General features: G+C 40.1%; 1 protein-coding gene across 2 annotated transcripts in view; it reads left to right on the forward strand.

The window, feature by feature from the left end:
* ELMO1 (engulfment and cell motility 1) overlaps positions 1-23,359 on the forward strand; it is a 312,368-nt gene extending 289,009 nt beyond the window's left edge. For both annotated transcript variants that reach the window (XM_050308939.1, XM_050308947.1), the window contains 5 exons: positions 374-486; positions 8,321-8,428; positions 11,949-12,031; positions 17,472-17,549; positions 22,030-23,359. In XM_050308939.1, the coding sequence (XP_050164896.1) occupies positions 374-486; positions 8,321-8,428; positions 11,949-12,031; positions 17,472-17,549; positions 22,030-22,230 (583 nt within the window). In that variant the 3' untranslated portion in view covers positions 22,231-23,359. The remainder of the gene's footprint in view (positions 1-373; positions 487-8,320; positions 8,429-11,948; positions 12,032-17,471; positions 17,550-22,029) is intronic.
* The last annotated feature ends 1,372 nt before the right edge of the window (positions 23,360-24,731 follow it).

A 24,731-nucleotide genomic window follows, 5' to 3' on the forward strand; every position in this document is an offset into this window, starting at 1 on the left:
TGATAGACTCTCAAATAAACTTCACAGGGCTCCTATGATGAAAGAGCATTATTTGCCACAGATAAACCTTGTTGATGGATTATAGCAAGTGTTATTTTTAGATGCGTAAAGTAAGAAATAAATAAGTGACTTTCCTGAGTCATACAGTGATGTTTTAGCAGGGAGATGTCTACAACAGAGATATTCTGACTCACATTCTTTGTTATAAGAAAAAGGGTTTTTTTCTGGAGCAGACTAGATTCTGACCTGGGCTTGTCTGTGACTGTTGTCCTCTTCAAACTCCTTGCAGAAACATCTTGTGAGACTCTGTCTCAGAGGAAAGAGGATGGTCTTTGATTGAATTTGACAAGTGCCTGCTTTCTCTCTTCCCAAGGGAACTAAAAGAGAAGATTCAGCCTGAGATCTTAGAACTGATCAAGCAGCAACGTCTCAATCGACTTGTGGAGGGCACCTGCTTTAGAAAACTCAACAGTCGGCGTCGACAAGGTATAGCTCAGATTGCCCAGTCTGGGTTTTTATTTTCACTTTTGTCTACAAGTCAAGATGAGGAATACTACTTTCACTGGCAGGATCCCTGTTTGTAGTGCTGTCTTGACTGCTTTTACCAGAAGGCATCTGAAAGCATCCTCAAGTTACAGTTGTTGTAGGATTTCCTGTGTTTCCCTGAAACTGGTTTTGGCTTCATCACACAGATGATCTGGAACAAGTCCAGCATTTCACAAAAATCCCAAGCAGCAGTCTCACACTCTGAGCTGACTATTTTCATTTCTGCCTGGGTGTCCATGCTTCTAGATCATCTCATAGCAAAGCCTTTGCCTCTGCAGGAGTAGCACATGAAACTTGATTTTGAATCTCAGACTTGCACCACTTTCATATACGTAACGATCTCATTCTGCACACTCCCTCTAGTACCGCCTGTCTTTGTGGTTTGTTTTACATTACCATACACAATAATTATATTATGGTGTGTAAATATGCTTTTAAAAAGCACTTAGATAAGTGATTTGTGTATACCTTCATGTGGATACTTGATTGATGTGAGAAGATTGTTTTCCCAATTTTATGAGTAATTTCTCAGTGCTAGATCCATAGCTCATTCTATACAGTAAAACTCCTTACGGTTCTTTTCCCCTCAGAGAGGTACACTTCTTTCTTTAGACAGCATTATGGGGACATAGTGTGAATTCAGCAAAATAATTAAACTCTCATTTTGTGAGGATTCAGATTGCTATTTGTTTTCCTCTGTAAATACAGTGCAAATTAGAAAGTTACAAGAGTAAGAACTGACAAAGATCAGTACTTGAGGCCTCCAGATTAACTGGGGGAAACTGCATTATTCAGAGAGAGAAAAGTATCCCTGCAATACCTTTTTTCTTAAAAACAAGGAGGCAATTTTCCTTAATGTAGGGAGGTTATCTATATCCTCTCTGTCCTGCATACAAACGCCTGTGAAGCCCACTGCACAGAGTTTAGGGAAAGATCATCAATATTCCACTGTGAATTTCGATGCAGACTGGATAGAGAGGCATTATACGTTTTCTCTTCATCAGCATACTCATGGACTGAAAGCAGATAAAATAATGTGTATTTTGGTTTGGCTATCAGCAGTGAGGCTTGTTTATTTTATTCCTCTCAGAGCCCTAACGCAAATGACTGAAATTCTAGGGAAGGAGCAAAGTTTGTAGCAAATTTTCTTCTTTTGGCAGATCTCCTAGACAAAGATAGACTGTTTATTTTATTCTTAAACTGTTGTTAGTTCATGATAAATAGGATCAAAAGCCTTAGGGGGTATAAATTCATTTGATTTATAGGAGTACAGTTGAAATTAAAAAATAAATATCTTTTTAAAATCAATGTAATCTTCTGGTCCTCAGTTAAGAAGGCTACTTTGTATCATGCCTTGGAGTGAATTCCATAGGCTGTCAGATTAAATGCTTTGATGTCATATTTATACAGGGCAAAAAAGGTTCATGATTCTTTGGAAACAAAACATGCGACCATGCCTAAAAGAAATGTATCTTTTCTGAAACCTGGTTTTAGTTAGGCTTCCTGTATCCCCTGAAACAGAAGTGTAAATTACCCCCTGGGATGGAGGGAGTAGACAAAACCATTATAGAAGAAGATGATGGTGCATAAGGCCACCAGGACTAAACTCAATATGATCTATCACTATGCAATCTAATGAAGCATGTTTGGTATATAAGCTATTCGGCTGTTTAGGTATGTACAGTGCCTGGCACAGTCCAAATAGCAAATACTGGCAGCTGGCACAGAGCAGAGTCATCTCTCCTGAAATCGGCATTTACCTTCGGGGTCTCTTGTACCCCAAAGCAGAAGAAACTGTAAGATCAGGACTGTCATGATGTGAAGAGCGAGGACATGAAGTAAAGTGAATGGAGGACCAGAGATTTAGCTAATGATACTAAATGTCATGAGAAACTTTCAAACAATTCCTCTGAATGTCCTGATAAAAACAGTACAAAGTCCCAACTTCCTGAGTGTGTCTTCTGTTAGCTTTGCCTCCCCTCCCCATCTCCTCTCTCCTAACCCACCTCCCTGTATATCTGCCCTGCGCTACCTCAGGGGATTCAGGACCCCTGCCACCTGTCTGCTGCTCCCAACTGAATTCACTTGCCATGGAGCTTTATCAAGGCTCTGAAAGGGCCGTAGTCCATGAGGTTGATATGGAGCTGAAACAGAAATGAGTAGTGCTCTGAGGCATCATGATTTGCCTGTTATGTGGCAACCTACTTGTAAGAGTAGCAAGATCAGGTAGGTGTTATACTTCGGTATGTATATGCTTTTTATACCTTTCCTATGATTCTTTTTTTCCCTTGAGACAATTCTGGAACAAGTGTCACAAATCTACGGATTGTAGAAGAAGAAACTGAACGTGCCCTACACATGAGAAGCTGACAGCATTAAATTGTCCATTTAAAAATAATTAACAGACATTAACCCATGATAAAGACTCCAGAGCACACTTCTGTTAAGATTGTTGTTTGAACATGTGGCAGGACACACATGGTTAGTCACAGTTGGTTGAAAAAACTGACTTACAAAAAAATGAGAAGGGAGTTTACAGCCTCTTATGGCCCTTTGAGAAGAGCTGAAACACTTTCGTATATACTTGGTATTGGAAAGCCTCCAATCCAACAGGTTATTAACTGGGGAGATGCTGAAGATTAAGCTGTGAGCTGTCTGTAGTCATATCTCTGCCTTTTGTGTTTCAGCACAGGATTATCATAGCAGGGTTTCTGTAGCTGAAATTCAGAAATGTCATTGTTGTCCCAGCAGGAACCTTAGCACTTTCAAAAAATACATGGCCTTTCCCTTACAAGATTTTCATAGGAGAACTGCAGAACTAACTCCTGTTTTTAATAAGTATCCTAATCAGTTGGAAATAAAACAGCAAAATCTAGCTTGCCCTTCTGGTCATGTTCAACAGCAGGTCATCAAGCTCTGCAAATCCCCACTTTGTTCCTGGACCGTGAACATCCACTGAACAGATAGACCTCTTCAGCTTTTTCCTTCCTTAGATAATTCCTAAAAGAAAGGGAAGAAGACTAAAGCAAAAACCTGCAAAGCACTCTACACACCCAATGGTTATTATTTCCAGTAGAGCTAAGTAGCAGATAAAGGCATTTTATGGAGGATAATAGATACCTCTGATGCTGTCATCCAGTACATTTCTAGTATACATTGCTGGGTGCACTCTTGGAAATAAATTCCCCATTTAGATTTATAAAGATTATAGAGAAATTGCATGTTATTGAAGTGCTTTTGCAGCCAAAGATGAGGTTGCTTAAGCAGTAATTTTTGGAAGGGAAGGAAACCCTGGTGATACACACCATTAAATTAAGAACACAAGGCACCATGGAAGTAAACTGGAAAGAGAAAGCTTAAATTAAAGCAAAAAGTCAAGTGAAAACAGGTTTTCTGTCTCTTGCTAGGTTAAGTAACTCACAGTTCTGAACAACAACACACACTTCGTCTATTTTTCTGCTCAGTTCTCTTCTACTGCTACTTCATCCCACCCTCCGTAGTCTCACAAAAAATATAATATTCTGTGAGTGCGTGACTTGCTGAGAGGAACCATTTAAACAAAACCTGCCTCCAACAGTGCCACAGGTCAACTACTCACCAGTCATTTGGAGAGCCTCCTGGCTATATTAAAGCAGTTCGAGTGAAAATATCACTACAGTTGTATTAGAGAAAGACAACACAGTGAAAGAGAAAGTGTGAGCCCATATACATGTATCTAAAATCTACACAAATACATTTGTTTTCACAGATATATTTAAAAGCATGTTCCTATGGCTAAATCTGTGAGGAAATTGTTCTTTGGACCAAAACCTTCTTTAGTGATCTTGAGCATATCTTGGGAAAAAATATATACTCTCAGACTTTCCTCCATGCGTATCTGAGCTATTTTCTGCCTGGATTCTAACAATAGAGCACTTCTGTACTAACCACAGCACTTCTTTGCCTGGAATAGTATTGTTAAGGGCATATGAGTCATTGGCCATTAATGTACTTGGAAACACACTGTGTAAATGGCCAGGCACTCTGTTGCCCATCAGCAAAATGTTCTGTGCTCTACTGTTTGTTCACAGTTTGGAATATTAGTCTTGTAGCCAAATTGTAGCTGATTTTGTTCTTTGGGATTTTTTCTTAACCTCATCTATAATCTTCATCAATGTGCTGTGATACGTTTAACCCACTGGCTGCTCTAGCAATTATCTGGAAAACAAAAATTTACTTGAAAACTTTTCAGGTAAAAAACAAGAATGATTAATTCTGTTTCCCAAAGAAATTTCTAGCACCTTAATTTGACTGCATCAATGGGCGTTGAGGTAAAAGACGTAAGGACTCACCAGAAAGTCAAATAATGTAGTGTCCAAAAATTGTGACGACATCACAAGTCCACATCATGTCTAAAGACATGGTTAGCAACTGCCTTCCCCTACAGCTGCTTGCTCTGAGGAGGAGTTTTACAGAGGCAGGTGTAATAACACTGGATACAAAATGAGAGTTGTAATTCATAGAAGGGACTTGGTCTTTGGGGCAAATTCATAAGCCTGGGCCTAAAACCAAAACAAACCCCACTGCTTCCTGTTGCCCCACTCCAGCTGTGCACATACACACAGATCTGCTAGCTGTGGAGTACCGCGTCTTTTGAGGAATGCCTATTCTGTCTTTGAAGCCTCATGTGGCACTTCAACTCTGTGGACTTGGGTTTTAGAGTTCTGGAGGGTTTGGACGATAGTTTTTCTTTGTTTTATAAACACCACTTTCAAAACATGGTAGAAAAGAGCTTTTAATTCTGCTTTTGTTTAGTTGGTTGGTTTGGGGTTTTTTTTGTTGTTGTTGGTTTTGGGTTTGTTGTTGTTTTTTATCAAGTTAAAGCTCAAGCTAAATTCTGGCCACTTCCTATGTGGTGTTCTGTAATTAAGAATTCTTCACCCTTTTTCTCAATAGAAGGAATTTCATGTAATTTTTATTTTGACTGCAGCATTATTCAATACACCACTTTTCCAATGAAATTGCGTTCAGCACCTGCACTACAGTAAAACAGCATGCATCCTGTTTAAAACTGTTCCCTTCCAAGACACTGAGATGTCATGTGAGCGGGATATTTTCTGATGCACTGTTTGTTGCATCATGTACAGCTGAAAACACCCAAATGGGAAAGGCTGAGGTGGTTGTAGAAGCAAGGGTTGCTTCACATCACTAACATGCTGATCACCCTCCTCAGCTGGGCTGCTGCTGTCATTTAGTAGCTGTGGTTGAAGAAACCTTGTTAGTTCTGTTTGGAGCTTTCATTTAAGGCCTTTTCCCTTGTCAGCAAGGCTGTGGCACAGCAGCAGTTATTAGTGAGCCCACAGGAGAATTGTGCAGGGCACGCTTCAAGCTACGCTCTATGGCTATTAGTTTTTAATTAACCTTGGGTTATGGGGAATTGCTGTAAAAGGCTCCTCATACCATTGGAGCTTGGGTTTCTAACCATAAAACCACCCCTTCCTAAAATGAAGTAAGACATTTTCATGGAGGGGTTTTTCCCTCTTTTATTATTGAAGTAGGGCATTGCAAGAGAACCAAGGTTACCAAAACACTAACCCTTTGGAGATTAAAGAGCCAAACCCTTGCTAACAACATCAACCCTATTTGTGAGAAATTGGAAGGAATCAATGGTAATTTTTTTTTTTTCAGTTACACCATCTTTTTGCCCAGGTCATTGTGAAGATAGCGAAACCATGTTGGGTTTTATTCAGAAAAAATTACTGTTTTAATTTTAGAGCTGGAAAGCAAAATTCCTTTGTACATCCAAATAAACAGTGAGGTTGCAGTGAAAGCTAGATATGAAAGCCTCCTGCTACAGTTACTTGAGGCTTTTCTTTAGGCATAGTGGTCTACTATCAGATTTAATGGGGTATATTTTTTGAGGATGAGGTTCCCTGTACAAGGTATGAATATAGAAAATTTTCACATGCATTCTTCCGAGATACACAGTCTAACGAGTGTGCATGTGCTCTCTTTGCGTGTGTGTATGCTCTTCAGATGAGAGTCTGCTGAATGAGGGTTCCTGCTTGCCTTAGTTTCAAATCCCTACAAAAATTTTGCAAGTGGGGTCTTCTTCTTGATCCCATACTGTACCACACTGTATGTACTGCTTACAGTCCAGAAATGCTTCTATTTCAGCAGCTCTTTTTGTATGCATCACATAATCATAATCTCAGGCTCTCTACTATAAATCTTTCAGTGTTGTGCATGCCTGCGAGGTAGATAACTGGAATCTCTCCCATTGCCCTTTTGAGCCTTTGCCAAAAGTTTGTAAAGTTTTTTGAAACCTTTTTGTAGAAGGGGTTGCACACTCAGGAAGTGGTTTGAAGTGTATGGGATTTTTCCCTCAAACATTTTTACCTGCCATGACAAAGAAATTTAAAAGGGCATGTCAAAGCCCATTTATGCCATTCAGTTGCCTTTCTCGATTTTACTGCATTGCATTTTAAATGACTGGGTAGGGAACTGGAGTGTCCTTCAGAAAGAAGCTGGGTCTATGAAGCCAGTGTTTGACTAACAGAGCCAGGAAGCCCTGCCTTTGCTAACACCCCAAATGAGCTCACATATCCTGGCCCTGGTGGTTCTACAGCTACTCCGATGTTTTATCCAAACTGTGGCTCCGCTTGTTCACAGCGATTGCAGCGCCGCAGGGCTGTGTCAGTGCTAACATTTCCCCTAAATTGTCCCTCAGGCTGCTGCTTGGCACAGCATCAGCACTGCCAGTACAAGAGAAGCACAGAGTCAGAGAAGCCCTCTGCCCCCCTCCACCGGCACTTTAACATGTAGCCTTGCCCTGAGATTTTGGAGATTTATAGCTTGGATGTAACAAGATTGTATTCTTGACAGCTTAACATTATGTGGTCTACTTATTAGATAGAAAGGGCTCTGACAAGGAGGGGAAACCTCTTTCTTGCCGTTTCAGAAGGGGAATTGGCAAGCACCATCCTTGCACACTAGGCAGTGTGGTGGCCCGGCTCTGCAAAGGTGATGTTCTTCACAAGAGCAGATTTTAACAGATGTTGCTAAGAGGTATTATATCCTGTGAAGTATGAGTTGTCAGGAGATGTAAATATACATCTCTGAGGAAGGAATGAAATGCAAACTGGGATGTGGACTTCATGGTAACACATACCTTTGTGACCATGCAAAGCACTGAGTTATCTATAGGACAATGGACTTAACATCTGCTTTTTAAGTATTTGTGTGTTTATTATGTCCAGTCCCTCCATAAATATGGGGGTGTTCTTCTATGTCTATAAAAACACCACATGAGTCATGATTTTCATAAAGTATGGGATATTTCAAATGTATCAGGTTTTGGGTGTCCCACACAAGACAGCTGGCAGGGCTTAATTTTCACATTGGATGCTAATATAGTGGGTGCTAAAAATGAAGCGTTTATGGCTACATTTAAGTTATTCACTCAAATCAATGGTTACTTTGTCAGTCTTCTGTCCATCAGGATATATAATACCATTTAAAACTAAGTCAATTTTTTCCTGCTAGTATTTTTTTTTGAGCTAGTGTCTAAGTCAATAACAAAAAAACTCTGTAGATTAATGCCAACTTCATTTAATGAAGTAAAATTACTGAGCAAAATCCCTGCCCCACTTTCCATAACCCCACACATTTTGTGTCCTGAAAATAAAAACAGCCTTTCCCTATAGCATCTTGTTTAAGTAAGCTTCCTCCTATTCTATTGATATTGGTGATGAAGACATGTTAGTGACCTTTCTTAATGTGTTTATTTTAACAGACAAATTTTGGTATTGTCGACTTTCACCTAATCACAAGGTCTTGCACTACGGAGACTTGGAAGAAAGTCCCCAGGGAGAAGTTCCTCATGATTCCTTGCAAGATAAATGTAAGTCATGCACAAAGATTGTGACGCTTTTGCTTCTTTCATGATAGTTCTTCTTTATAACTTGTAGTGGGTTTCTCTTAACATAGGACATTATTAACAGCTCTCTTTATGAAGATAGAGAGCAGGGGACATTTGGTTCTGCTGCTCTCCTGGTTTTGGCAAGTGTGTGAGGGGACTGACCTAAGCCTTTTGATGAGTTAATAACTGCATTCAGCTTGGAAATGTCAGGTCTTTCATGGGGAGGAACACAGTTTGTTTTCATTGCTCATCTAACTGCAGATGTAAAATAAAAATACCTGGGCATATTCAGAAGCATTTCCTGTCCATGGTAAAAAACCAGACTGGAGGAGAAAGACATGGCAGGCAGAGGTCTTTTTTGTTATTGTGAGGAGATGTTGTTATTGTGAGATCATGTTGCTCTCAATACATGAACAGTATTAAGAGGACTTCACCATTTCTGTGTACCCAGCTGGGAGAGGACATACCTCTGTTGCAACTACTATCAGGGGATTTATTGGGATTTTTATTATAGATAAAAGGGGCCCTTCAGAAAAAACATACTCTAGTTATTACTCCTTCATCCTTAAACATGACTTTTAGAGGTTTAACATACAATCCTGAGAAACTTTTTTATGATAATGGAAATAATGACCGGTGCAGTTCTGTCACTGGGAGGTGACTTCAAGAAATCAAGCACTGAATAAGGAATGATTTCTTTTTGTTCTTTCCTGAACATTTCTGACATTATCAAATTAGACATGCTTATACAAGTGTTTTAGTTGATAGCTCCACTTCTTTCACAGAATAGCAGAAAGACTAATTTTTCAGAAGTTTGAAATTTCTCCAGCCTGAAAATTGAAGAGTGATTTAAGATTTCCTGCCCTAACCTGTCTCCAGGCAGCAGCTCTTGAAAATTTTAAGGGCTCTCAGATGCATTCTGGAAGGGAAAGAGGGAAGAGCCTGTCTGATGCTGGAGCCCTGGTAGTTTACAGTCACATTCCCTTGTTTTCATTGCTTTCCCGATTCCCTCAAGGATGTTCCACGCTCTTACTGCAGACTTGGCAGAATGTAGGACAGGGTCTCACATTGCTGCATTGGCATGGGAAGAGGCTGCTTTTGTGGACAAGGCTTAGAGAAATAGCCCTTGAATGTTACAGTAGTGTCAGGATGACAGAAGGATGAAAGTCACACTTGAAACGTGGGCTCAGTTACAAGACCAACAGTTCCCAGATTTGTTTGCTTTGAGCACCCTTCCACGCACAAACCCCTGAACCTGACTGTGAGCCTCATCTTGCATTTGCATTTTATGTAGGCTCTTGAGCCTATTTGGGAATGTCGGAATCCCATGGGGGCAGAAGGCTTGTGCTTTAGAAACCACTGGGCCAGACCCACACATTCCCTCTGCATGCCTGGTGGCAGAGCAGATACCAATGTAGTTTGAGAAAGAGATAGGTATTTCATCAATGTCTCAGGTTTTCATCTATGAAGGATACAAGATTTAGCATATTAGATAGAGTTTAATTAAAAAAAAATGAGAATATTGCAAGACATGAGGTTATAAAGTGGCACTATTGTTCAAAACTGTATCAGACCAAACTGGCTTGGGAATTTTACTGAATACTTTTCAGAAATATTCAATTTTTATTTTTTTTTTTAATGTAGACTCATATTGATTTTTTAACTCTTAAAATCTGAATAGGATGACAACTTGTCAGCATTTGGAAACAGATCAACTGATGAAAGAGAATAGGTGGATAAGAAAACAGGACCAAGAGAAGCAGCATAGGGCATTTTGTGTACTCCTTGCCAAGCCTGAATAACTGGTGTTTATCTCCAAAAATAAATGTGGGGGTTTTAACCTTTTCACTTCTGTGAATGTCACCCTTTCCTTCAGGCTGGCAGAGTTAACAAGCCATGCAGACTCCAGCTGGGACAGAAAACAGCTGTCCTCTTTCTTGGGGCTTTATCTGTTGTGACCACATCACATCTGTGCTCATGCCCTCCAGCATCTTGTAGTCAGCTTGTGATACCTTCTCAAGTCTTTGATTCCATTTTTCCAAAGCAAGGAATAAGCCAAGTTCCAGATAGATAAAGATTGGGATGTCACATCAGCCTGTGATCTCCCATAGTAACTGCATTCCAGATCACAGAGATCAAGTGTATGAAACCTGGAGAAAATCCTTCTTGCCTGAGAGATCTAACTTCAGAAAACCCTATCTTATGCAAACAGAGAAATTGTTTTTCTGGACATCTTCAGCAAGTGGCAGAAACTCTTCTTAAGGAGACCTTTCTACCACAGTTGCAGTCAAGTATCTCCTTTACTTCCCAGTTTATCCTAGCTCACTCTCTCCTCCCAAAAATAATATCTCTTCTTCACCAAAAAGTAGGGGAGTGTCAGAGACATAAAAATTCAGCAGACCCACAGCATAAAATGCTGAGACTAAAAGCAGGAGAAGTTGATTAGTGAAGAGCCAAATGATTTCCATTTCTTTCTGTTTTTCATGCAAAGCAAGTCCTTCAAAAAAGTCTATTATATCTCATGCTATCCATTTGACCATAGTGCTGAGGTAATCTGTCATAAAATGTATAGCGCTGCTGTATCCAGTAGAAGAGTAAATGCATTTCTCCTCTCCAGTATTTCCATTTGAGTTTGTAAAGAACTGGGCAGTAACAGATTTTCATATTATTGTGCGGTTCTATATATACGATGCTTTTATGCAGCCACAAGGATAATGTATTATTTATAGATTGTAGAAACTGTCACTCAGTGACCATATTGTATTGTGGAGCATATAGATTCTTCATAATGTAGTTACTGTTGGAAAAATTGACTTTTGCTTGAAACTCAGAGAAATTTATGTTTTAGTGACCTCACTCTGTGAGTGACTCTGAGAGGTAGCAGATTCCAATATTTTTTTGTTACCTTTTTTTTTCACTTCACATATTAAAGCAATCAGAATGGCTTATTATAAGCCTTAGTATTCCTTATTCCTTTTAGTACCAGAAAGCAACTAAACTACTGATTGGAGTGAAATAGAAAACTATTTAAAAAATTCATACAGGCTTTAAAAGCTTTAAGTAAGTGAGATGGGGTCCAGCTTGCCCAGAATCCTCTCTCCAGCAGAGACTTTACCTGATTGCCTAGGAAAGAGCAACAACAGAGCAGACATATTACATTATTAAGGCAGAAAACTATATGTTTTTGAGACACAGGAGTACACATAAATACTGTCCAGACACATGTACACATTTATATGAAATACTTTTATCCAAAGTAGTCTCAATAGGCGAGAAAAAACATTCTCAGATTTTTTTTCCAGATGCCTGAGATTTTGTCAAGACTCACTGGTTCCTATTTTAGTCATTTTCTTCCAGTTTTCTCTCTTGCAAAAGGCTGGAAATGGCAAAGGAAATGGCAATTTTAATACATTATTCTTGCCTCTTTGTACACCCTGTAGCTTTTACACACCTTGGTTATAATTAATTTTCTGGGTTTTGATTTTGTTTCTTTTTAATGCAGTGCCAGTGGCAGATATAAAAGCTGTTGTGACTGGGAAAGACTGCCCCCACATGAAGGAGAAAGGAGCTCTTAAACAAAACAAGGTATAGTTCTCAAATTGTTATGAACACCTACTGTACAGAATATAAAGCTTGTCAACTTGACCTTCCCTGAAGTAATACAGGTATTTTTCATTCCAGCCTGCCACATTTTCATGTATGCACACCCTTTGTTTTCACCTCAGACCGTTTAAGTTGAATTATTGGGACGGCCTACCTTCCTTTACTCATATTTCATGGAAGATGTGCATTGGGACGGCCTACCTTCCTTTACTCATATTTCATGGAAGATGTGCATTGTGTGATACGCTCAGAGCACAGTTAGAATAGTCTTTAGTAGTGATATCTTCTACTTCTAAAGCAAAGCAATGACTGTTGGTACCTACTCCTATATTGTTTCTGATAAATAACTGGTTTATTCCAACTGTGTTCTCTGATGAGCTCACATTCAGTGAAACCTGCTAAAATTGCAATTAATGTCCAGCTGATGATACCGTCAGGTCTAGTCAGGAACAAGAACAACTGCCAACAAAAGCATATAAGATAAATCCTGGGCAATTAATGAGGCATATAAGGATGTATTAAACACTGCATTTGAGAAATAATTTGTAGGAAAGCATGCTCAGCTTAAATTAGATTTGTGCTACCTTTCAGAGTTTCAGATCAAGGACTGTAAGCTAACAGTAGCACTAAAATTATACAGTGCCAGAATCTTGCCGAGTTTTTGTTTGTAAGAATGGTCACCACATCAAGAAGAAGTGGAGTTACTAACTAAGTCTGGCATCTTTAGAGGTGAAGGTTTCATGCCATATTGTACGGAGGTATGTTCGTAAATTTTCTATCAGGTGGTGCTCTCTGACCTTACAAGAAGCAGTGAGGCTCTACTGGTGTTCAGTCTGACCTAGAACACCCTGAGACGTCTGGGAACCAGATCAGAGGATTTGAATCAGAATTTCCAGTTATCTGAAACAGAGAAATTTTGGGTCCAATAAGAAAGAGATTTTGATGGACAAGATAGTGAAGTTAAGAGCTCCTGCTTCAACATTTCGAGAATAAAATTACGTTTCAGAGCTACAACTTTTCTTTCCTTTACTATGCACGGATAGGCAGAGCATCTTGAGTATGTTTTGCAATTGTTTCTCATACACAGAAGTTGCTTTAATTCTCTCAGGATACCATCATCTCCTTTTCAGCATTGGCTTTACAAGGTAGGAAATTAAAAAGTCGAGCCAAGTGAGGAAAAAATCCCAGGAGTATTTTTCCTTGTTGATTTTCTGAATCAGGGCACAAACATACACTTGAGCACAATAGATTGCGTACAGCTCCTACGTCATGTTGCAGCTGAACCATCAACAGCATTTGGCTGGGGCATTTGTGTGATGCATATAAAGTATTTTTAGTGCTTCCTTGTCTTAGCACTCATATGTCCACACAAAACAGAAAGATGGAAAGCAGTGGGTGGCAGTGATGGAAATGTGTCATCATTATGAAGCAGTAATGTCTAGATAGTGTTTAATGCTAATTAGCAGTGCTGCAGATCAGTTTGTCCTCAGCTCTCAGTGTGGCCCCACTTCCTTAGGTAAAATTGCTCTCGAATGGTATAAAATTTCTGGCTGAGAATGTGAAAATCAGGAATTGATAGGTGGCATGGCTGCATCCTTGGCTGGAGCATTCTGTTCGTGACTGAGGCAATGATAATCTTGATGTTTTTACTAATTCTGAGGTGGTGCAGGGTTTTTGATGATTTGGTTATTGGGTTTTTTTTATTTTCTCAATTCCTTGTTTCTTTGCCTGGGAAGCACAAAGTTTTTGAAATTAACTATCATCCCAATCAAACTGTCATGCACGACATTGCAGCTGCTTGTTTGCAGTGTACCAAGTTAATATGGATTACGAAATCAAAACTTAATAAAAGCGACACACAGAATGTAATTCAGCTGAATTTAGTGTATGAAACCTTTCACTTTCTGAAATTTCACAATCAGTGATATATTTTTGAAGAGGTCTTTTCATCCTGTGCTTTCTTTGTACGTATATAACAACCACCTTAATGTTTATTCATTGGCGGAAAAGAAAATTGACTGGCAGAATGCCATGCTATGAGCATAGATGGAATTGGCAAAATGTCCATAACAAAGGCTTCAGTGCCTCTCCATTTGCCAGCACATGGCCATTATTCTTCCAGTGGGATGATTTAGAAATAAATAAGAGTTAAACTGAATTGGAATTTGCATGCATATGAAGCTGGAACGACTTGATAGGACCAGACCTGAATCCATTGTTGTTCACTTTGCTTGTGTTTTTTAATTAGGTTAAATTTTTAAGTCCTTATTTCTGATTCTTAAGTCATATTAGTGAATTTTAAAGAAATTAGATAGATTTTGCAGTCTTCAAAAGGAAGCACGAGAGAATCTGGACAACACGTTGCCAGATATTTCAAAATGTTCTTCTATCACCCTTTATTTGCAGATGTGGCAGGTTTTGTGCCTTCAGACTTTGTGCCTTTATAGTCAGCTGAAATGGTTCTGCTCACTTTCCTGTTGAATGAAGATTCTCTTCTATTTCATGTTAGTTGAAAAAGTTCTCTGCCACTGCTTGTCTAGGTGGTTCTTTGGGGCAGATCTTATGACTCTGGCAAGAAAACTCAACATGGCAAGGTCTCAACCTTCAGTAAAGACGTGGGTGTTTTGAGACCTTTGAAGACAGAGTAGGCAGAACATAGTGAGGTCATTCCATCTGTATGGGTTCACTCAGCCACAGGCACCTAAAATGCCTGTTCATGAAAAATAGTTTGTCTCTGGCCCACGTCAGGGGCCAGAGGAGACTGGGGGAGAGAGAGGCTCTGGACATGGGAGAGCAACCTTCCCTTCATACCACCTACAACAGCATTCCCTACAGAGCTGGAACCAAGGAGTGGGAAGTATCGACCTGCAGATGCAGAGTCTCTTGTTCCCTGTTTTCAGTGCAGCTCAAAAGAGAGGCACATCGTGGATCCCAATATTGTCACCTTTGAGAAGCACGTAGGGAAGGACAGAGGTCTGACTTGTTCAAGGGTGGAAGAAGTTAGGAGTGCCAAGGGAAGTGAGTTCAGCAGATTGAGGTGCGGGAGGAGGAAAACAAAACAAAGAGGGAAGGAACAAGTTGGAGGAAATGTGAGAGAACAAAGACCAGAGAGGAAAAGAAAGTGGTGAAAAAGGCTGGAGTGGAAAATTACTTTGAGAAAGGCTGAGAAGTAGAACAGAAAAGGGAAAACCACAGATGGCTGATAGAGACTGACCAGTTTTTCTTTAAGAATTGCCAGTTCCTCCTTGTCATTTATGGGAGTGTAACAAAACCAGGTGGGGTTTCTGACAAGTCAGCCAGCTCAACCACTGAGACTGCTATCAGTGTGGAGGGCCATCTGGCAACTCCAGCTCCTTAAGCTTCCATTTTCCTTGACAGTTTGCTATGTATAAGGTGACAGTGATACTGCCACCTGGAAGCTGTAATTCCCAAGCCTTTAGTGTGCACAGCAGTCAACAAAGAAGCTGAATGGTAGCCAGGGCTGCCAAACTCACACTTTTCCCCAGAAAGGGAAACTTGGTGCCCTAAGGTATAGTCTTTTCTCACTCTCTGCCTCACTGGAAATGACCAAACCTTTGGCTCCCTGATATATTCCTCTTGCAAGTAGAGATTTTTGTTCACCTTTTCCTTTCTTTGTGGTGAAGAAATTAAATTCCTTGGAATCTCCCAAAGGACAAATATACAGGGATCAGGCTTGTGGGATTGTTGACCTCCATGAAACATCGTGGTATAGCAGATGACCTTCGGGAACATCATAGTATAGCAGTACAAGCCCTTTTTATAGCACTACATTTTATTTTCGCAACCTCAGTTGCATTACTTGGCATGTTCTGTCAGTAATTTGTAACACTATCTAAGGGGATAATGCCAGGTTCATGTGGACAGAGGTAGATTTGTTGCTGTAATGAGGAACATCACTCTTAATAAGGTGTGGCTGAGAGACATGCCTACAACACAGAAAGGCTCTGTGAGCTCTGAGACGTTTGTTTGCTGGGTGCACCAGCACTATTAGTATCTGCACCTTCCATGGGGATTTAACATAGCCTTGTCTCCTGCAGCCTGGCAATACAGCAAGTTGAACCTAGTAGCTAAACTCAAGGAAACCAAGAATATCTCCCATGAGAAGCCTGACCTCTAACATCCAAGCTTATCCATAAGGATTGCAAGTTTTATGATTCAGGCTCTGCTCTTAATCATACAAGTTCGAAACCGAAATAACCCTTACCGAAATCCAAATTCCTATGTCTGTTTCAGACCAGGAGATCAGGGCTGGAAATCTAGAGCAATATTTATGCTGCAGTCCCTGCAGTCAGTTCTTCCATTTAAAAAAACTTAGTGTAACAAATGTAAGAGGCCATTCTCTTGTCACTGCTGGCAGTGCAGGGATTGTTGTCAGCTGACAGACAGCAAAAGTCATCAGTGTGATGGGGCTCAGGAAGTCACGAGGCAAAAAGAAAAGGACGTGTGATACAGATCACAGTTACAAGTCAGCACTCTCCTATGTAGCAGGGTCTTTTTTCCACAGTTAATATATCCATATCAGCTAGCTTACAGTTGCCAAATCCTTGTAATGGCACTTGTAGTGATGCATGCAATAACCATAATATGACAACATCTTTGTATGCTCACTGCTGGTCAGTGGAAGTTCATTATTTATTCAGATTGATTTAGTTTCCCATAGGAACCCAGGTCCAGGTGACTTTTAGGGAAGGTCAGTGCTTGATGAATTCACTTAGGCACCTTTTACAACTCCAGCTTCAATGCTTAGGGGGGAAGATGATGTTGTTAGGGGAAAAATGATTGTTTTTTCCTTTCCTGAAATTCATTTGGGTCTTTAAGTAACCCAGACAGTTTGGTTTGACTGAGGCTGCTGATTCTGGTTCAGATAGAAACAAAATTACAGAAATCTCCTGAGAGTGAATAATTTAATAGATTTCTAACAGTGAAAAGAACATAAGTACATACCAGGATATTAATTGCCCTGGCAATATTTTTGACACAGGGAATCAAACCTTGCAGAACTTTATGAGTTTAATCTATACAAATTGAAAAAAACTGTTGAGTCTTCATGAAGAGTTTGTTGCAAGTGTATTATTATGCATTATATTGATTAGAGTCCTCACTATATTGCCTAGCTCAAATTTAAACTCAAATGCTAAAGTAATCCATGATCCAGTGAGCCTACAGTCAGTACTGAGGTGGGTGAGTTTATTTTGACTTAAACATCTGTGGTGGAGTTCTTGCTGTGCCAGTCTCTGGCAGTGGTTTGGTACTGCTCAGCTTTGCCCAGACAGGAGAGTACCGTAACTTATTTTTCAACTTGTTTTGGGGAATAAGAGATAAGGAAGAAAGACAGATAGACATGAATGTGTGAATACCTCTCTCATGCAGCATTAATATGCATTTCTCTGTATTGTTCCAGGAGGTGCTAGAGCTTGCTTTCTCTATATTGTATGACTCAAGTGGCCAGCTGAATTTCATTGCTCCAGACAAGCATGAGGTAAGTCAAGTTCAGAGTACAGAAATTTCTTTGAAGCCATATGAGTTGCTTTAAGGCAAGAGACAGCTTTGTAAGAACATAAGAATGGGCATCTTGGCCCAGAGTACAGGTCCATCTAAATCAGTGTCATGTCTCAAAACAAAGTGGAAGCCAAGGAATTAGTATAGGAACAAGACCTTCTGCAATTTTCTTGCATATCTGAGCCACAGAAGAAACATGATTTGTATTAAAGATCAGGATTTCTAAGCCCTCCTGAAATATGAGCCGTAAGAAAGAGAAATGAGAGAGCTCAGGCAGACCTTGCAGTTCCACAGACCTTGCTCACCATTTCCTGATGTAATTTATTTCTTTTGGTCTGCTCTACTTTAGTAGACACTGGAGAACATTTCTGTGTGTTCACTTTAGCGAACTTTACTTCAACACTGGGGATTTGTACAGCCAGGCTTTCAAAGAATCACTGCCAGCCTCAGCTCATTTTGACAATACCAACATAATCAGGGGTGGTTATACCATCGCTGGGTCTCAATTTCAGCCAGAGTTATGCTCTCCAGAATGGCATCCCCCTTATTCTCAGCGTCACATTGCTTAAGACCATTCATGACAGGTGGTCACAGAAGGCCCTCTCTCTTCCATCTCCACAGGGAAGTGTTTTGCAGTGGCTTTCATTTGTATAAAGACAGTGTAAACACCAATAGCAAGGATGAATGACAACTCCTTCCCTGCTCCCTTCTCTTACTAAACAACACAAGGAAACAGACAACATCATTGCCTTTCAGGAGGTGATGGGATTAATTTGCCTAATTGTGTGGAAGCATTCGATGTGTTTCTCTCAAAGAACTTTCAAGTAAAGGTTTAGCAGAATGCACTACATTAAAAAAAAATCCTTCTTATTTCTAAAGCAAGAAGAGTTGGTGTTACATTTTCACACTTATTTTGTGCTATCACATTTGGCCTCAATTCAGAACACTGTTGCTAGAGAAGATTGCATTAAACTGCATTATACAGTAGTGTTAAAAAAGTGCATGAAATTGTTTTACAAGTGAGTGTATTTAGTTATGCTGCTTCAACATTTTCAGTTCTGAACTGAAACCTTCAAATAAATGTTAATTTTAGGAGAGGAAGTAGAGTTATACTCACTTGGGTTTTCCTATGGATTAATATTTGAGTATCATTTTCAAGTATGTTCATTCCGGAGAAGTAGCTGCTCATCAATTTTCCTGTAAGGGAAAGCAGCAATAGGGTCCCAGGCACAGTGTGCCACTAGAGCTGTAGTTCCAAGCAAAGCATAATTGTCTTCATCCTCTGAACTGAACATATCAGAAATCGATGATCTCTGATATAAATTCTCCACAAACTGAATTTTAGACTGTTTCAGCAAATGGTCATAAAAAGTAAAAATTTTTTCAGCCACTGTATCTGAAATATAGTCTATAGCTACAAGTGGATTTTAATGGTCTGAATGTTCAAAACCTGTTAAGGCACCCCACTGACAGGCAGCAGCAGTGAGATGCACTAACCCAATTGCTCATGATTGTGTTAAAACACCTATCATCTTTATTTCTCTTTCTGATCTCATGCAGCTTCTTCAAAATAAAATTATTATGTTCAAAAAAATGGCCAGAGGCAGCTGTCTCTGCTGCCACTTGACAGTTCCCAAATGAAAGTTTTTAAAAGGACATCTCACTTCCCCTGTACTTTTCCACGGCCTGCAGAAGAGTGAGTTGTGATTAAAGTAGAAAATACACATGTTCAGAGGAAGCACCCACAAGGAAAGGCAAAGTGGCATGTTGTGAAGCCCGTGACTCTTCACCAAAGTAACTGAGGTGCCTGTCGATAGAAGTGCTAATTTAGCAGCACTGCCAACCTGGGAGATTTGTTGGTGGCATCTCAAGATTTGGAAAGCTTTCAGGAATGATGTTCATACATGCCAATGTCAGGTCAGACTTGCAGGGTTTTTTTAAGTATTTCTGCGGTCCTCGTGATTGTAGAGTGAGGCTGGAAGGTGGGAATTGAGTGTGTCCTAAAAATAAAAACTGAGCTAGGATCATAGGATAATTCTGGTTGTAAGGGACCTTGGAGCTGTCCCCAGTCCGACCTCCTGCTCAAAGCAGGTCAGCGATGAGCTCAGACCAGGTTGCTTGGGGCTGCATCCAGATGGATGAAGCCTGCACAACCTTTCTAGTTCCACTCTCTTGACTCCCAAGGCAATTCTTTAATAAAATCTCATTACTGAACCAGGATTTTTGAGATTTGGACCTCATTCTTGCCCACTTAAGTTTGGCAATTCCCTTAGCCATCTGTTGGAGATTACTGATAGCCAAAGGATTCATTACTGTGAGATCATTCCATTGTATTTGTTTTTCATTTAAATACTTAATAACTGGTTTCAACTACATAGCAAAAGGTGGATTAATCTTATCCTTGATTTTTGACAGAGAAACTGATGAGGGAGACCATAATTAGGTTTCACTGGAGTTTTATGAAAATGAATCTCTCGTAAATTAATTTTTCAGTGGCTCTTAGTCTCTTTTGCATATTAAAAGGAAAAAAGATTCTGAATGAATGCCTCTGTTTTTCCACCATCTCATTAGGATGTCTCTCTGCTTAAAATGTACAGGAGTTTAATTAGATGCACTTGCCAATACGGAGATTAGAGAGGAAACCCCTTTTCCAGGCCATTGCACTAAGCTGAATTGTGGCCAGAATTTGGTTTCTGTGGGCCCTGAATGAGTTATATCTGGAAGAGGAGAGAACTGCAGTTCTGCTTTCCAGTCCTCTGGGACTTCTCCCCAGAGAAAGCACTGACCGTACTCGCTGAGCAGGTGATGGACGATTTATGTCGGGGGCTGCATCTGTTGAATGGGTGCTCTGCGCTTCTGTAACCTGAGCAGAGCCTTTTGCTTTTCTGTTCCTTTCCTCATAATGAATCTGGGGAAGACTGTCCCAAAGAAAGATTTCAAGTCCATCATAAAAGATTATAGTCTGTTCAAAAATAACCACATTTCTAGGATAGCTTCTTTCTTTTCCTGATGTTCTACATACACTCCACAAAAATTGCATGCTTTAAAACTCTTCAGTGGCACACTTTGACAGCCTAGAATTGGCAGGCTAAGTTGTTTATTTAGTACTTGTTAGCAGGACAGCCTGAACTCTAAAGCTGATCTCATGTTAAAGCTGCAGCTTTACTTGCCAACACCCTGGGTGAAATCCTCGCTCTGCTACTGTTTTGTCACTGATTTAAATGGGTCGGATTTCACTTTGGATGTTGAAGTGTGTTAACCCATCCTATTTTTAAAATATGCCCTTTTTTTGGATGAAGACATACCCCAATAGGGGGGTTTCTCTCTCTTCCTTAAAAATAATCCTCATTTCTGCTGTGGGATGAAGTCAACCATGGCTATATTTAAACTTGGCGGTATCGTGTAGCAAATGGTCAGCTAAATTTAAAATCCATTTTTTGGCGTGAAATTCAGCAGAAGTATTCGTAAGATAAAAATGCAGTTACAGTTGATTTAATTTTTCTCCCACAAACTAGGACATAATTTCATGATTGAAATCTTTATTTTTAGATGACAGCATTTGAGTACTTCTGTTCATAGTCGAATAAATGGCTTGTAGTAATAAATGAAAGTGACTTATTCAACAGAAGTTGACTCTAGATCACCGATCTCCCTTGGGTTTGTTGCTGATTTAAAATGGTTACTCAGCCCACGCTTATCACAGGCTGTCAGCTGTTGGGAAAGATGGCATCTTCTATCAGGAAAAAGCTAACAGTAAGGAAAAGGTTTCAGAGGCCAGTTCAGCATTTGCAGCACTTAGTATTACACCCAAGCAGCTTGACATTTAATTTTAATGAAGGATATAGCATTATCTGGTTTGTTTTCACAATATGTTATTTCAGGTAAAACAGGGCTAAAGTAGGCATAGATATGTGAGACTATCTTTGTGCAGGTCAACTGATACCACTTAATGTATAGGAAAGCAAACTGCAATAAAACTAGATAGTATAGGATTTCATACACAGTCAAGAAGGATTTGGAGGTGAGATTCAGCTCACTTAAATTAACTGTCATGGAATTAAAAGTTTAGTTAGTGTAAGATAATCAGGCTCTTTTAATAGGTACTGGGGAAAGAGAATGAGATGAGTAAAGGAGATTTATCCAGAGGTTCATTGTCCTAAGTCAGATATAACTCCTATAACTGCTGAAGAATATTCAACAAGAAGTTTGGAGGAGATAGCACATTGGCAAACAACTAAATACTGTCGTTTCTTCCCATTTTTATGGAATTGTTTTTCCATTTTCTGACCAGCTCAGTGAAACATGCCCTTTTCATTATATGAGCTAATAAAATGCATCAACCTAATTTTAGGTCTCTTTGTAAGTCCCTGTGGGAGCAATACCTGTAGAGGACCAGGCCAGACAAGCAGTTTGTGTATGAAAAGTCTGTTAATGACAGTTTTTATCCTTTTCCTGTGCAGTATTGTGTATGGACCGATGGTTTGAACGCCCTCCTTGGGAAGGATATGTTGAGTGATCTAACGCGGAACGACTTAGACACGCTGCTCAGCATGGAGATAAAGCTACGCCTCCTTGACTTGGAAAATATACAGATCCCAGATGCTCCCCCACCTATCCCAAAGGAGCCCAGCAACTACGACTTTGTTTATGACTGTAACTGAGGCAGTCACTGAAACTTGCTTTGAAACTGGAAATATATTATAACTGGAGAGATATTAAAAAAAAAAAAAAAAGAAGAGTGTGAGGAAAAAAGAAACCAACTTTTGCACCTTGGATTTTGGCTTTGGGGAGGGATGTAGAAACACCTGCATTCCTTCCTGTTCCCTGCATCCCTTCCTTCCTCATTCCCATCTTCCCCATTGCTCATCCAAATCCACACTGCTTTAATTACCTTGTAATTGCAGGCTATCGGCCTTGCTTAAGGCAAAGACTGCCACTAAGAAGCACCCTCCCAAGGACTTTTTTTACATTTTTAATACTGGAATAAACATTCTTAACTAAAGGACGTTGTTATCAAACTGCATGCCTGTGAAACCCATGTGGCAAGGGCAGAGGCTTTAACTGGAAGGAGGAGGGGGTTAGGGAGCAGAAGCAGCTACTGTAAGCAGAAGATTCCCCCAGACACTCACAAGAGTCTGCTCACAACTGAATCCAATGCGATGATGAAATTGGTTAACTGCTCCCCAGTGCTTGCACCATTCGTCACTGTCATTGTCCTTTTCACCATCATCTCAACTCTTGCCACCAGCCTTCACCCAACTGTGATCGGCTCCCAGAACGGAAAGTCTGCAGGTTTTTGCTGTACCATACGCTGCAATGCTGCAAGAGCTTTTAACTTCTTTTCCTCCCAGCTCTCACAATAGCCCCACACTAGCAGATCACCCTCACAAAAACGGTGTGTGAAGCCACTAGTGCGTCCCATCCCTGTAGCATTCCCTAAGCCTCAGTTGCCTCTAAAATTGGCTTGTTGCTATTTGAAGTGATTTTTATTTTCTTGGTCCAAAGTTCAACAGTAATTTTCACAAATTAATTACAACTGGCAAACATCCAGGTTTACATTGTTGTCATTGCTACAGTGTTAGAAAATTGCAAGGGATTTTTTTTTGTACGGGTTCTAATTTTTTTATTTTATTTTGGCAAACAAATATATTTAATGAAAACTAATTTCATTGTGCATACTTTTGGGGAACAATATTTTTACTTAATTTCCATTTGGAACATTTGCCCTGAAGGGAAAAAATAATATTTCCCTTCAACTTCACTGTTGAATAAAAACCTGAGTTGTGATGATTCTTGGAACTTTGTTTTTCTTATGAAGTTGTCTTTTATTCTTTATGGTTCCTATCCATTCTGAATTGTTTGGTACAAAGAGGAGAGGGAAAAGTGGAACCTTTCTTATCTGCATCTGATTTAACTTGTTTGTTTGTGGTGATAAGGATGAGGTGCATCCAGAGATCTCCATTGCCATGGTTACATGAGCCTTCCTGTGAGAAGGACCCTTGTGCAATCAAAAATCCCAGCATACTCATGTGCTCACAGTCAATTCAAGGCTGCTGCCTTTCCTGTGTTTGCTGGAACAAATGTCTTCCTATATTTCCATTTCCTCCATTGAGAGCATTTATGGCTGCAGCATATTTGTATGAGGAATATTTGAGCTTTGCAGGATGGATTGCCTTCATCCTTGTGTTTTTCTAGGTGTTTCACTAAGTTCAATATGTCTCACTCGAAAGTGCTGGGACTAGATCTAAGGGGACCCACCAGCCCTTTCCTTCTGACTGCATATGCTGAAGACAGATGTTTATCTCTGCGAGTTCCTCTTCTGCTTGGACCCAGCTGGAAAAGACTGTGAAGGGGTTTTATCAGAGCTTGTGCTAGTGAGAAACCCAGATGGTTGTTCCCATTCTGACAGGCAGAGAAGACCTCAACTGAGGTGACCTTTGCTCCATCCAGATGACTCTGGGGCAAACGTCCTGACTGACCTCTCACCAGTTGAGGAGAGAAATTATGTCCTGCAGTGCAAAGAAAGGGAAGATAATGAGAACATTGAATGAATTCAAGCATGAAGGTCCCAAGGAAGTGCCTTCTTGAAGCTAGTGCTTGCATATTTTATGAATGCTGTAATCTAACAGAAGATATAACTTGGTTTAGGTGGCAATGGATGGTAAAGTAAGTTAAAACAGACTGAGTTAAATGCTGCAGGGAGAAGTTACAGTGGACTGTGGCCCAAGAGAAGATTCAGTCTTAATGAGAACAGAGATGTGCTACGTAAGATGTGGGAATTTTAGATGGTTTATTCTGCAGAGCCTTGTCAGACTATAGCAAAGGTAGTCATGGTCAGGACATAGCAGAAGCAAAGGCACTGCTTGCCACAGGGGATTTCAAAGGGGTCCTGGGGGTGAGAGATGGAGATAGAAACACATTTCTGTATGAGATATTGATGCTGCCTCTTATCTTCATGCAGACAAAACTTGGAGCAGAACAGAGAGCTTGAGTTGTTTTATTAGTTTCCCTGATCCAGCTGGATGGCTTAGCTATGCATGACCTTTGCTTCCTATTTGCAGATTTCAGAGTTGGTGCTTCAGGTGGGTATTGCTTTGTTAGCAAAAGAAACACCTTTTACTCCTAAGTGCTGAGAGCCAAACAAACACTGCTGGCTCAGTGG

This window comes from Myiozetetes cayanensis, unplaced genomic scaffold, assembly GCF_022539395.1.
Source record: "Myiozetetes cayanensis isolate MyiCay16 unplaced genomic scaffold, myiCay2020 scf1, whole genome shotgun sequence".
Lineage (NCBI taxonomy): Eukaryota > Metazoa > Chordata > Aves > Passeriformes > Tyrannidae > Myiozetetes > Myiozetetes cayanensis.